This window comes from Heterostelium album (genome assembly GCF_000004825.1).
Source record: "Heterostelium album PN500 unplaced genomic scaffold PPL_scaffold2, whole genome shotgun sequence".
In the NCBI taxonomy this organism is placed as follows: Eukaryota; Evosea; class Eumycetozoa; order Acytosteliales; family Acytosteliaceae; genus Heterostelium; species Heterostelium album.
The window spans coordinates 2,226,296-2,242,108 of NW_008805064.1; the positions used below are offsets into that span (position 1 = coordinate 2,226,296).

The 15,813-nt window shown below is 37.3% G+C and overlaps 2 protein-coding genes across 2 annotated transcripts; both read right to left on the reverse strand.

Moving 5' to 3' along the window:
* Nucleotides 1-52: 52 nt before the first annotated feature.
* On the reverse strand, nucleotides 53-7,639 carry PPL_02171 (polyketide synthase; the record flags this gene model as incomplete). The annotated part of the gene is made up of 3 exons (XM_020573163.1): nucleotides 53-5,633; nucleotides 5,684-6,226; nucleotides 6,306-7,639. 3 exons carry the CDS (start codon nucleotides 7,637-7,639, stop codon nucleotides 53-55), a joined length of 7,458 nt encoding a protein of 2,485 aa, XP_020437280.1.
* A 1,624-nt stretch (nucleotides 7,640-9,263) lies between these two features.
* On the reverse strand, nucleotides 9,264-15,118 carry gefL (Ras guanine nucleotide exchange factor; the record flags this gene model as incomplete). The annotated part of the gene is made up of 7 exons (XM_020573164.1): nucleotides 9,264-9,516; nucleotides 9,624-12,427; nucleotides 12,502-12,565; nucleotides 12,636-12,985; nucleotides 13,064-13,198; nucleotides 13,370-14,100; nucleotides 15,079-15,118. 7 exons carry the CDS (start codon nucleotides 15,116-15,118, stop codon nucleotides 9,264-9,266), a joined length of 4,377 nt encoding a protein of 1,458 aa, XP_020437281.1.
* Between the last annotated feature and the right edge of the window lie 695 nt (nucleotides 15,119-15,813).

Sequence of the window (15,813 nt, forward strand, 5' to 3'; positions counted from 1 at the left end):
TAATTTTTGAAAAAAAAGGCGCCTTTCAACAAAATTATTTATTTTTATTACTTTAACTTGATTTAGAGGTATTTACAGTAGTTTTCTGATTTTTGATTTTAGAAATGACAGTGTTGATTGTAAGTGATGGGATTTCAGTTATTCTAAATAGATCTTTTTCAAAGTTGTTATCCAAAAATAGTTTGACTTGAACTGTCATGAGTGAATCTACTCCAAAATCTTTTAGTTTGGTATCTCCATTTAGCTTGGCTTTTGGAATCGATAGGAGTGTTGAGAAACTGTTGGTGATCATCTCGTAGACATCTTCGGTTGATTCCAACGATTTCTTCTTACCGGTCTCACCGACCACCAAGTGATCGATACAATGACGAATGTGCGGGTGGAAGTCGTAGATCGCCGGAGTAGTGATATTCGATACGATCGGGTTGCAATGAATCGATTGCGAGAGAATAGCTTCCAGTCCACCAAAGAACTTGGAGAGTGGCAGTGATTCGACACCTCTATGGAGGAAATACTCTTTGATACCGACGGCATCGGCAACTTGTCCCTCTCCCAAGAGTGGTCCCCATCTGATGGATTTCGAAAGCAAACCAAGTTCGTTGGTTCTATACTGACAGAGCCCGTCGAGTACCAAGTTGGCAGAGTTGTAAGCTGGCTGTGAAGCAGCTCCACTCATACCAGAGAGTGAGGAGAAAACAACGAATTGCCGAATTGGTAGCTCCAAAGCCAACGATATCTCATGGAGATTGAAAGCACCGATTACTTTTGGATCGTGTACTTTCTTTATGTTTTCCAAAGTTAGCTCGTTGATTGATAGCGCTTCAAGTATCACGGCCAGATGGAAAATAGATTCAATTGGTGGATATTTGTCTTTGAACGATGCAATTTGGGTTTGAAGTTGTTCTTTGTTGGAAACATCCGCTTGATAGAAATGAATTTTAGTTGGTCCAGTTGACTTGATTATCTTTTGGAGTCTGTTGTTTAGAGTTGATTTCGAGACTACAATTATATCGGTGGCGTTGGTATGCTTGGCCAACCATGGAACCATCTCAAGAGCAATACCATTTTGACCAGTTACCAAAACAGTGTTGTTTATATCCAATTTATAGTCAGACTTTGGAAGTTGTGATCTTTGTTTTGATTCCACAAGTGGCTTGACAATTTCCTCATCGATGGTTGAACAATCAACAATGATCTTTCCAATGTGTGTTCTGTCTCTCATTGATTTAATAGCTTCTTTGGTTTCTTTGACTTCATACACTCTGGTTGGTGGTAGTTCTAGATTTCCTTCTGAAACTTCCTTAACTATCTTTGTGGTGATACGATTGACTACTGTTGGACGATGAGTTGTCAAATATTGATAATCAACTGGAGTGTAGGTAATATCATTCTTGAAATTACCGAAATCCAATGGGTCGTTGTTATAAACGTGTGTTAAAGATAGATCGGCTATTCTTCCCCATGGAGCCATTACTTTAAAGTTGGCTGGCATAAAGTCAACTGATAACGTATTGATAAGTACATCGACACCATCACACTGCTCCTTGATGAGCTTGGCAAAGTCAGTGGTATGCGAATCAAACACATCAATTAGAATATCAGAGTATTTCGACTTTAGATATTCAATCTTATCTTTTGATCCTGCTGTTGCGTATACCTTCTTACATTTCAACCATCTGAGAATATTGAGAGCGGCGATACCAACTCCACCAGTTGCGCTATGAATCAAAACAGTTTCATTCTCTGGATCGAAATGACAGACGTTGAAGAAGCAATAATAAACAGTTCCATAGACAACAGAGAGTGAAGCGGCATCGTTGAAACTAATATTCTCTGGTTTCAAAACTGCTTCAATCTCCTTGAAGGTTGTATGCGAACCAATTGCACGAGCACAACCACCAGCCACCACTTCATCACCAACTTTGAATTTGGTAACACCACTTCCAATTCTGGTTATTATACCTGAGCATTCTAGACCGAATGGTGGATGGTAAATATCACCAGAAGACATTAGAGCCTGTGGTAGCATCTGGAGGTGGAATAAATAGTCCTTAAAGTTCAATCCGACTGCCTTAACTTGTACTTCAATCTGATTGGGTAACAATACAACCTTGTTGGCAAGTTTGTATTCAAGCTTCAAGTTTAAGCTACATTGTGTGTTTTCATACTGATTTTCATAGACAACTGAGGTGCTTAGTAATTCCTTTTTAATATTGGTTGCTCTCGACACTCTTGGTACATTCTCTACAATTTGGTAATAGTAATCACCAAGAGATGATTCATTTCTTGAGATCTGAAGAATGGTTTTGATATTGTTGTCGTCGAGTGGAGTGTCGATATCAATATGTACCACTTTCAACTCCTTGTGATCGATAAATGCAGTTCTTAGAACACCAGCTATTGAATTCGAGAGATAGTTGGAAGTTTCACAGCCTCTTGTGACAGCAGCTACAATAGGTTGTTCATCCTGATAGGTAAACAACTGTAGTAACTGTGTCAATTGGAAGGTAGTTTGTTGATAGTTTTCAACAGTTTGTTGTTCAACAGTGGTAAGGAATAGAATTTGATCAGACTCTCTTAGTATTTCAGATGAGGATTCAATCTCATTGGTATTGACAATAGAAATAGGATTGCCACTGTATTTTTCAAAAATTTCAATTGGAATTGATTGATTTTCATTGACAATCAGAGTCATTCTCTCGATTTCCCCAACTTCGTGCTTTTCAATTGGTGTTCTCTGTGAGAGGATAATGTAAAGATGTCCAAGGTCTGGAGACAATTGATTTCCAAGCTCATCGTTTGGTCCATACGATTTGGTATTATAGAAACCAATGTTCTCTGAGAGTAAATCAACCCACTCCTGTGGTTTCAGTGAATAGTGATCACGAATATCATCTTTGTAATTCCAAATTTGAGAGAAACCACCAAATGTGATATCGACAAATGGATTCTTGTGATTTGGTTCAATGAATAGCAACCATCCATTGGGTGAAATGATTTTATGGATATTATGAACGGTTGGTACAATCTCTGCCGCAACGTGAATTACCAGAGACATCAACACCATATCGTATGATCCCTCCAATAGACCTTGTTCAATGAAATCCTTTTCCAAATCCAAAATCTTAAACTTAATCTTTAGATTAGATTTCAATTTGATACCATTAGTGAGCTTCTCCTTCATTGGTGCAATAAAGTATGGTGAAACATCGGTGAATGTGTAGACTACTTCGATTTCTTCTTGACCCTCAAGAATAGCGTCCAACTGTGGAATTAAAATGTTTGTAAGTGTACCAGTTCCACCACCAATTTCCAGGATTTTGATAACTCTTTTCTCTGGTTTCTTTGATTGTTTATTGGCTTCAACCAAAGATGAAATTGCTGAGGATGCAATATGTGATGTCTGTTTGAAATAATACATCATAAATGCAGAGTTATAGATACCATGAACAACACCATCTCTAAACAATTGCTCACCATATGCCACATTTCCAATTAATGTTTCAGTTACAAACTTGATACATGCCTCCATATTCGATTTGATATTGGTATCATATTTTCGATATTCCGACTGATCATTCAACTCGTTTTGCTCCAAGAATTCTCTGTACTCTCTGAATATCTCGACTACTCTTGTGAACAGTTTAAAGTTGGAATCGCTCATTGCCAAATTTAACTTTACAAACGAATCTTCAATTGGTTGCTCCAATATCTCTTTGATATCGAATCCCGGAACATCATTGACAAATTGGTAACATAAAAACTTTACAGAGTCACAGGCGTATCCTAGAATCTTCTGACACTCCATCGATTCTGGAATAAGCGATGCAGTAACAATCTCATTGGGCTGTGGGAGTACTGAGTCCTTTGATTGGTATCTAAGCTCATAGAGCTCATTCACTGGGAATTTAATCTTTTTCATTTTCATTCTCTCGTTGGTACCAGCAGTGAATTTTCCCATTTCCAAGATCACTTGACCATTTGGAAGAACCAATTGACAATTTCCAACACAATCATAATTATTGAAATTTAACACTTTGGAAAGAAGGAATAATTGTTCTGGTGGATTTGACTCTAACTCTTTTAATACGTTAAAATTCACTCTGAGATCTTCGATCGATTTGAAAATGAATTGACGTCGATCCTCGAGAATACCAAAGAGTCCGTGTGCACAATTATCAAGTAGAGTAGCATTTAGAATGTGGGATGGAGCATTACTCGACGAGAGAGTTGAAAGTGTGGCAAAAGTAGTTCGTTCACCGATGGCAATCGATTTGACATGTTGGAATGCTGGACCATATTTTAATCCTACTCTCAATGTTTTCTTGTAGAATTCCTCTTGCGTGTAGGTTGTCAAATCACATAGATTTTTAAATGATTCAATATCTACAACAACAGGCTCGACCGAAGAGGCTAGTGATACTCTCGATTGAGCTGTCTTGAACCAATCGTCATCAGTATTCTCACATTCTTTATTCTTATTGTAGAATTGAAGCTTATAATCATTGTTGGAGAGTTTATCGATGTTTGTTTGCAGTTTTTGAGAGAATTCTGACTCGTTCAAAAAGAAAGGATTAAGGAATTCCAAATGATTGATAATAATGTCTTTCTCATGCGATTTGAAAGCATCTATAATTGCATCGATATATCCAGCACCAGGGAACAATGGTTTGTCTTTAACACGATGATCTTTGAGATATTGGTAAGGTTTTCTCTTTATATCAATGTCAGCGTGGTAAACCAGTTGTCCATTGAACAAAGATTGGTGTCCTAGGAGTGAAGTTGAAGGACCATTGGTTCTCTTGTATTTGGAATAGGGTGATTCACGCCAATACAATTCTGAATCCCACTGGTATCTTGGAAGTATGGAGGTGTTATCTCTCCATTGTTGATCCATAATATCATGATAGGTGAATTGTGTTGAGAATTCAATGTTGACACCAAGACAATGAAGAGAGGCAATCGAAGATCTGAATAATAGCAATTCATCTTTGTTTCTCTGTAGTGGAGATAGAACCTTGGCATGTGGAATGGTTTGTAGGATTAAACCTGATAAAGTTGGGTGTGGAGCTATTTCCAGGAATACATATTCTTCTAGTTTGGTATTAAGTTCAGTAAACAATGTATCGATTGTCTTCTTAAAATAGACTGGTTGTCTAAGATTTTGATATAGATAGTTGGCATCCATTTCATCCGATTTCAATTCACCAGTAACAGTTGAATACCAAGGAATGGTTGATTTCTGAGATTTCATATTGGAAAGTGATGAAAATATCTTCTTTTTAATTGTTTTTTGATGAGATGAATGGAAAGAACAAGGTGTTCTAAGGAATGTATTGAATATGTCAGAGGATTTCAATTCTTTTGACAAAGCGGTTAAATCTAATTCACTACCAGTGATTACAATGGATTCTGCTGCATTATAACAAGCAATTTCAAGGGTTGGGTATTTCTCTTGATATTTAGCTTGATAGATTGTTGAGCTCAATCCTACTACCAACATCTTTCCAGATCCAATAGTTTCATTTTGGTATAATGCTCTAAAGTGAACAATCTTTATTGCTTCTGATAATGAGATATTTCCTGAAATATAAGCAGATGTAATATCTCCAAAACTAAATTTATTGTACATGCTTTATTAATAAATTATTTAAAAAAGCAAACTATAATAGTTATTACATACCTATGTCCTAAAACAATCGATGGTTGCATACCCCAAGATCTATACAATTCAACTAAACCGACTTGGAACAAGAATAAAGATGGTTGTGCGATGATTGGTCTATGGATATCATTCGACTCACTTGCGAGGTCATTAAGTTTGGCAATGATACTGTATCCAGTGTACTCACTGAGCAGAGAATCTAACTTGTCGACAGTCGAGCGATACACTGGTTCAGATTCGTAGAGTTGCATTCCCATTTGATTCCATTGTGGACCTTGACCACAGAATACATAAATCAACTTCTTTCCAACCGAATCTTTATTTGGTAACACTCCATTGAATGCAAGTGCCTGTGAATCAAACTCTTCCCAATCTTTGGCAACGATTACCTTTCTAACTGAATGATGTGATTTTGTCAAAGATTGATAGAGTGCAAACTCTCTCAGTGAGACTCTATTCTGACTTTCTTTGATTGCCTCAACATATTTATTATTTGAAGTAGTACAATTACCACTGATTGGTATCAAAAATGGTTTAGTTACATTTTCAATTTTTCTTTGTCTAATAATAAATTATTTTGAAAAAAAATTAATATTCAAAAGTTTAACTATTAAAATAGAAATATATGTTTATAACATACAATTGATTATCAAAACTATTATTTCTATATTCTTGGAGGATGATATGACAATTGGTTCCTCCTATTCCAAATGAATTTACACTCATCAATACAAGTCTGTCATTTGGAAGATCTTCAACCTCTGTAACAACTTGGATATTCGATTCCTTGAATGGAATTTTTGGATTTAGTTTTGTTAATTTGATGTTTGGAACTAACTTTCTATTCTTTAACATCAGTGAAACTTTGATGAAAGATGCAATTCCAGCTGCACTCTCAAGATGTCCAATATTTGATTTGATCGATCCAATCTTGAGTGGATTCTCAGGTGTATGGTTGTCAGTGAAGACATCGGCCAGTGCCTTTACCTCAATGGGATCACCAACGATGGTTCCAGTGGCGTGTGCCTCCACATAGTAGATATCCGATGGTTTGATATTCGAGCGTTGCAGTGCCTGTTTGATGTTTACCGATTGTGTCTCACTCGATGGCGATGACATGGTATCTTTATTGCAACGACCATCGCCATTTGTGTTTCTTCCTTTGACGATTGCATAGATACGATTTCCATCTCTTTCCGCCAGCGACAAACGTTTCATAACAACTACACCACAACCTTCGGAACGAACAAAACCCTTGCCGTCAGCATCAAAAGAACGACAATGATCAGTCAACACACCGAGTCTGCTGTAACCCATGGATGACTCTGCGTCAAAAAGCGCATTGACTCCGCAGCCAAGTGCAATGTCACATTGGCCATTTTGAATATGTTGGATAGCGAGATCAGTGGAGAACAGCGATGACGAACAAGCGGTATCGATACACATCGATGGTCCTCGGAAATCAAAACAATAGGAAACACGATTGGCAATTATAGAATGTGTAAAATAGTCGGTGAGCACGTAGGGAGCCGGATCAAGTGGTGAACTTGGTGTCTGGAAATGAGTGTAACCGATGTTGGAAACACCGACAAACACACCTGTGTTGGAACCACGCAGCGATTGCGATGGAATCTGGGCATCTTCTAGTGCCTCGTAGGTCAGGGTGAGCATCATTCTCTCCTGAGGGTCGATGGCAGCGGCATCCTTTGGAGCCATTCCAAAGAAGAGTGGATCGAACTTCTTCCATTCATCTAACTCCAAGAGTCCGGCATTTACATTGGTAATCAAATTGTGTTGACTGAATGATTCCGACCATCGTTCAGTTGGAACTTTAACAATACCATCAAACGAACTGACCAAGTTGTTCCAGAAATTCTCGGGAGTTGAACTGTTGCCTGGCAGTCGGAGTCCAATACCAATGATAGCGACATCGTTATCCGATACATTATGACTATTGCTGTTGATGGGTATCATGTTGACGTCAACGTTATTTGTAGAAAGGTATTAATAAATGATGGGAGAGGAAAAGAAAAAGAAAAGAGTTGGTTGAAAAGAATGAGTGGGAAAAGGAAGATAGAGAGAGGATAGGTAGTCAGAACAGGCCAGATACTCAAGAAATATTGTTAATTAATTTGATATCTATCTCTAATATATTTAATATTAGAATCTTTAATAGTAGTAATTATATAAATAAAGAAATTAAATGATGATGTGATACGATTTAAATTTATTTAAACATGTGAGTAGTTGATGAACTAAATGAATTTAATTAATTAAACTCCTCATATTCTAAAGAGTATCATGTAAGTGAAGAGAACCAGCAAATAGATCGATAAAACTACACAAGTTGCTTCTCCCTTTAGATTGGTTGATTGATTGGTATTGTTGTTCAAATCAAAATTAATAATTCTATAATTCTATCATCTCTTTTTAAAACAAGAAATAATGAAAAGAATGATGTTACTGATACTCCAAAAAATGATATCACAACTTGGAAGTGTACAATAGATCACACCACAAGCTAAACCAAACTAACAATACTTAATACTATATTCTACAACTACCCCTACACCTAACAATCAGCAAAACAAAACAAAACAAAACAAAACCAAAAACCAAAAACAAAAACAAATTAAAATAAAATTGAAAGAGAGTGACACTGACTGATTGATATAATGATTGAACTAATGACTAAGTGATATAATCTATCTTTTTAACACTCACCTGATTTAGAATTTTTTAAAATTTAACCTCACACTTTTGTTATTCACAACCACACTTATCAGTTCTTATTTTTGATCGAAAAGATAAATCTTCTTTTTTAGTGTTTAGATTTTTTAAAATCATGAATTACAACATCAATAAATATTTTATTGGTTAACCAATAAAATCAAGTGTATATCATAATATAATGACCAACTTGTTTTGTTTACCAAACTTAACAAATCAAAAAATAATCATAAATCATAAATCACACATAACCCAATAAACACAAAATTTTAATCATTCATTAGTATCAGAACAGCATCAGAACAGCATCAGAAACACCACCGCTCTGTTTGTTCAATAAAGCAATTGTTGTTATAAATGAAGCTTATTGTTTATGGTAATTGATTGCCAAGTAAATCTTAATCTGTATTATTTAAAATTTTTAATTGAACATATTGCATTGTTACCATGATCAATTAAAAATCATGAATGAGCTAGTAAAATGACAATTATTGCAATAAATTACCACTCTTCTCGATTAATTAATTAGGAAGTTAAATAAATTTCACACTCTTTTATCATATTTTAAAAGTATTCATAATGCAAACTCTCTTAACATCTCACACTCTCAAACTTTATTGATATATTGGGTTAATTTTATAAAGTGAGAATATAACTTGAATTTAACTAACTGTTAATAAATACATACATACATTCATATTAATATGAACGAATATATGTATATTCTTTTTTTTTTTTAAAGAATTGAATTAACAATACATCATTAGTTATTTATATGTCTACAAAAATATATGTTGAGTGTTTTTTTTTATTTTATTTTGTTATGTGATTGTTTTTTTTATGTTTTTCAACCAAATGAGAATAATTTTTAAATTTTCGGTTCAAGTTGTTGAGACATTTGATAGAGTACTTCATCGTTGGCGACAGGTAATGAATCGAATGATGCTAGTACTTGTTCCGCTTTTGATGAGGGTGGTCCGAAATCGTATGGAATATACTGACAACTCTGAATGATCGAAATGATGTTGTAAACCAATTTCTTCTTTCCCCAATTGATCAATCCATCCATACTATCATTATTACCATCTTCAATAAATGTTAAATCCTTTAAATATACACCTCTGTTGTGTTTTTTAAAAATAAAAATTAAAGATAATCGGTTAGATTTTGATAAAGATCAATTATTGTTATTATTATTATTATTACTACTATATTTCGCAATACTTACAAATAAGGTATACATGGTGGTACAAGATCTTTAATTAAACTTCTAAAGGTTTTGAATGATCCTTCCATGGACATGAGTTTCTCCAAGTCCTCCAGAGATTGTTTATACTTCTTTGGTACTTTACTCCAGGAAACACGCAATCTGAGAACGGAGGAGTTGCGAATACCCGCAAGGAAAGCGGTGAGTAGATGGAAATTGTTGAGCTCTCTGAGATGCAATGCTATCTTGATGTAACGACAAATCAGTTTAACACGTGACTTTAACTTGATTTGTGCTAGGATACTGGTGGAGATTGCAAGTGATACACGATTGAATCGATCGATCATCTTTAGGAGATTGCATGCCTTGTACTGTAGCTTCGGTTTGTTCCATGCCTGATTGAGAAACTCCACCGGTTGAATACGTCTAAATGTTTCAAATTCACGGAGTGTAAGTTGCTGCGCGACAAACAACTCGTCTTCCAAGAACGCAGTAGAGATGGAAGGCGCGCGAATCACTGTTGTGAGACGTGGCACTTCTGGCATGGCGTAGGCACGCTTCTCTTTGATTGCCATGTCAATGAGACGTTTGAGTTGCGGCACCATATTTGAGTAACCATCTTCTTTCATTCGTTCAATAAACTGGTTGATTCTCTCGAGGAAACGCTCTTCCAGTCCACCACCGGATGCAGCTTGTGGTGACTGTTGTTCTAACCAATTCTTGATGAATACTATCACATGCAATTGCACTACGTTTTTGGTATCGGCCAGTCTCTCTGGCACGTTGTATCTCTCTATCAATTTGTCGAGTAGAGTATCAGAGGTGGTGAAAGAAGTGTAGGTCATCAGGAGAATGTTCATTGTGACACGATCGACATCTATGTTGTTGGTTGACACCTCGACAAGTTTGTTTAGAGTTGCACCACGAATGACGTTGGACAACTTGAAAGTGACTGGATCGACGTCAAAGAATATAGTAGTTCTATCGTTTACTTCCTCCCAGATGTTGGTTGCATTGTGTTTGACGTACTGAGGTACTACCAAGTCAGCTTCGTCGGCAAGCTCGACAAATAGCTTGTTGGATTTAGTAAAGTATTGAGTGAGCAGCGGTTGATGTTGATTGATAATCGGTCCATCGAATGAATCGATATGGAATCGACACTTTGCTTGATCGATCTTGCATTCCAGCCAATTGAGCTCGGTATCGAGTGACTCTTGTAGAGGCAGATGCAATGGGATTTGAACTTGTATAGTCTTTGTCTTGATAGGTTGTGGCACTGACATCATCAAGCTTGCAACATCGCCAACAGTGGCAGCCTTTGATTCCAACTCGTTCTCATCGGGATTGTTCGACGATGTTGATTCACCGTCCGCCGTCTCCGGACTGTTGAAGAGTGATGCATCGATCATCAGGGTGATGGGTGACGGACGAACTGCAAATCTCAGACACACACGGTTGCTAATACGATAGTGGTAAAGTGGACGTCCAGGTTCGATCCACTCGATATTCTTCTTGTCGGTGGGTGCGCCACTACTCTGGTCTTGACGATCGACAAAAATGCTGTAGTGGTCGACATTGACACTGTTCTCAGGATCGACAACCTTCTCTGAAATCTCCTTGAAGATCTTCTCGGTTTGCAACATCAAATCCAGTCTCAACTGCTCGAAACTGTCATCTGCAAACTTCAACTTGACCAACTTCAAACGAAGACGCAGAGCGACAGTGCACTTTGGATCTTTGAAAATCTCGCTGTTCACATGCAACTTTTCGAGTGGCTCCAACCAATAACCAGTTGTTCCAGTTCCAAATCCAAACGAATCTAAATACAATCCGAAATCATCGGACTCCAGAGCGTATTGACCGATTTGAGGAAGGTAAGAAGTGACAAGGTGGTCGACCAGTCTGGCGCAAGTGAGTGTTGGATCCATCGGTTCTTCAACGATGAAATTTGCTGGACATTTCGCAGATACACCCATCTCTTTGATTCGCTCCAAGTTGACGCGAACCTTCCACGGCACCATCTTGAGTGAGTACTCACGGAACTTGTCACTGGCACCGTCGTATTGCTGGTCGGTTAGATACTCCTCGTCGCGCAAGAATCTTCCGGATTCCGATGGTTTGTCGGTTTCGCGCACGTACAATCCCCACTCGCCAAGCTCCTTAAGATTGGAGTTCGAACTGGTAATCGTACGAATGACGTCGGCAGCCTGTGATTTCTTGGTAATTGGAACCAATACTTCTCTGAGAGTGCTGCTTCCCTCCTCGGGTGAACAAGAAATTAAAACCGGGAGTTTGGGATCGCTACCAACAACGGAACCTGTCTCTTCACCACCGGAATCGTACTCTATGCAACGTGGAGACAGTTGAATCTCGTCCTCGATAATCAGGGTTTCAAAAGTCGACATTTCAACTTCCAGCCTTTTCCAAGACGACGTTTCAATACCCTCACCATCGATTCTCAGTGATTTTATGATCTTGAGTATCTCGCAGTCCAAGAATTTCGTACGAACGTCTTCACGCAGTGCAACATCCTTACAACCACGAATCAAATGGTTTATTAACGACATGCAATTTACTTTGAGATCAGCAGCAAATTCACCTGCCAACGGTGCTATTATATATTTAAAAGTTTGTTGCAATGTAACCTCTGTGTTTCTTGCGAATGTTCGCAGTGATTCCATTACAACGGAGCTACCCACTGGAAATACCTTGCACAGACTATCTAAAACTTCAAATGTCGCTCTCTTTACTGAAAGACTAGGTGTTACCATCAAAGGAACAATCGTATCTGTTGTATCTGTCAATAAAATAGAATGTAATTCCAACTATTTTAATAATAAATTAATTAGTATTAGAATATTTATATTTTCTTCTTGATCTTCTTCTTTATGACATATACTTCAGATAATAATTTTATACATGATAAACATTCATTGATAACTAAATGATCATCTTCAATTTTACTATTAAATGATTTTTGGTTAGTTAAAAGTTTGATAGATTATGAATCCAATTGAATTACTATATATATACCTTTCTTTCTTTGAGAATATCGAAATCATATTTAAAATTGCATTGATACCTGAACTCTCTGCAAAGTTGATAACCCAATTGACAGGCTTCTCTGTGAGTGCCAATCTTAGTTTACTGATATCCTCAATTGTGAAAAGTGAATGTGACGTTACTCTAGCATTGTTACTTGGTCCAAGTGGTGTAATTGATCTTGGACTTCTTGGGAATGATTTACCAATGTTGGCTGAAGGTGGTGCTTTAGGTGATGACATTGAATTGGTTGATCCATTCAACTTTGGTGGTGATGATAATATTGATTTCAAATCCGATGATGAACTACTTAATTGATTATTATTATTGAAAATACCATTCTATAATTGTAATAAAAATATAAGAATGTTAATTTTTTGTTCTGTCGAAATAAATTAATAATCTTTTATAATATTTACACTTATTAAAGTTGTTGTACAATCTGGTTTAAGTCTTTGAAGGAATTGCCATTTATCCTCTGTTGTTTGGTTGAGTAGTTCTTCTTTTCTTGTTTTTGAGTAATCGAGATCCTCGACTAGCGATTCAAAGAGGTTCTGGAAATAACGATAGTGTGGTGAGGGTGGCGGTGTCGTTGAGGGTGTGGTCGATACGGACTTGCGACGATTCAACATGTTGAGGAATGACGAGGACGATCGGGAGAGATTTAGTGTGGGTGTGACTGAGGATGGTGATTGTGGTCCGGCTGGTGCCGATTGATTCGATACCACCGAGATGGACAATGGTGATTCCTGTGTGCTTCCACGACGTGGTCGCATCATGAGTTGCTCTCGAGAATTGGCAGCTGCCAAAGAGGCGAGCGATGATGACTGATTCATTGCCATGGTCGAAGCAGACAACTCAATCGATCCACTCAAACTCAGACTGGAACGTGGTGATATCGAAAGACGCTTCGGAATCGAGTTGGAATAGAGTGAACTCGAGGTTGTTGATGCGGTGTCGGAATCGCTGTCTTCATCTTCCGACGAGAATTCCTTTGAGAAATTCAAGAGATTCTTGTGAACCGGTGTTTTTGGTGCTGGTGTCTCTAGTTTCTTCTTGGTGGTGCCAGTTCCGTTGAGACTGGACAAACTGTTGCTACTGTTACTATTATACATGAATCCATTGGTGAATGCCGGTGAGCGTGATACCGGTGAGCTGTGCGGAGAAAATCCACTCTGTGGAACGGAACTACTGATGGAAGAGCAATCCTCTTCTTTAATTGAATCGAAAATCATGATTGAACTGTTGTTGTTGTTGTTGCTGTTAAGGCCACCGCTGCTGCTGCTGCTGTTGTGGAGTGTGAGATTGGAGTGTGCGTGTGAAGATTGGTTGAAATGATTGAGGAGAATCTGAACGGCATCGGTGGTCGATGAATTTTGACTGGTTGGTTCCAGCTGAATCTGGTCAAAGAATGTGTTGTTGTGAAGGGTGAGACGTACAATGTGTTGAAGGAAATCTACATTTAAAAATAGTGGTAACTCCACCAGGCAATTGTCGTGGAGTGTCAACAGGTTGAGGTTGGTGAGGAGGTTGATTTGTCGTGGTAACATCGATATCTTGTTGTACTCGAGATACAGCTTTCTCAGCGATCGACAACCCTCGATCTCAGTGGGGAGAGTCATCAGTCTGTTTTCCTGTGTGTGAAGCTCAGAGAGTCGCGATAGCTTTCCAATAGTCGATGGAATGTGTGTGAGTTGATTGTTATTTACACGGATAATAGTGAGGAGTTGGCATTCGCCAATGATGTCGGGCAGGGTTCGCAGCTTGTTGTGCTGCGCCAACAGGTGTTGTAGTTGCGAGAGCTTTCCTATGCCGTCTGGCAGTATTTTCAGTGAGTTGCTCGAGATGTCAAGGTGTTTCAGGTGGCGTAGAATCGAAAGTTCCGCCGGTAACGACTCTAAACAGTTGCCGGCAAGCACCAGTGTTGTGAGCGATCGCATATTTCCAATGGCTTCGGGAATCGATCGCATTTGATTGTCGGCAAAACTCAGGGATGTCAGAGAATCGAGCTCGCATAGATGTGTGGGAAAAGTGGAGAAACTATTGGAATCTAAAATCAAAGTGCGCAGCGCACTCATTCCAAAGAGACGCACCGGAATCGTTCCGAGAAGATTGCATGAGAGATCCAAATATTTCAATAGTGGCAATTTGGTGATTGACACTTGGAATCTAGTGATTTCATTGCCACCTAAACTCATCTCTTCGAGCAACTCTAGTTTCTCGAGACTTGGAATCTCTGCCAACTTGTTCTCTTCGACGACCAGCTTTTTGAGAGTGACCAACTCTGAGATGTCAGTGGGTAACACCTTGAGTCGACAGTTTTTGATAAAAACGGTATTGACACTGCCCGTCTGTTGTATTGCACGTATAAAAGCTGGTCCATTGACTTGTTTGATTTTAGTATTCTCTATTCTCACTGTTTTTCCATCTTTACTCAACGATTGCTCCAATGCTCTATTGGCTACTGATTTCATTTCCCAGCTTTCTCTACTATTATGATTATTATTTTATATGGTATATATATATGGAGTGAGGTTTTTGTTTTTTTTTTTATTATTTTGTTTTCAAATGTTATTTGTTTTCCAGTTTGATCTTTTTATTTTAAAAACAAATAGCTTTGATATATATTTTAATTAATAGTATAAATAAATAAATAAATATTGATAATAACAATAAAAAATATGTATAACTCTAACTATAGAAATTGTTGTTATTGTTGTTGTTGATGCCAAGCTGATTGATAATGAATTTGATTGATTTTTGATTGGTTTAATTGACTTGATTGTTTTGCACTTTAACCTATAGGAAGTGGGTGATTGTAGTGTTTTACTCTTCAGAAACTTTTATATTAAATTTTTAATTTTAAAAATTAATAAAAAAACAAACAAAAAGAGAGGGAGATCGAAAAGTGTGATTGTGTGCTCTTTTTTTTTTTGATGTTGAACGTTGTGACCCTTGATGTAAAGTGAACAGACTATTCTATTATTATTTCTGTTTTATTCTCTTTGTTATTATTACTATTATTATAATTGTTCTTTTGATTGAGTTTGTCAAACATTCAACAACAAATATTCGAAACTAACTAACTTATTAACTAAAATACCTATTATTACTGAAAACTATTGCTACAAACGATATGTATTATTACTTGATTATTCCAACTATCTAT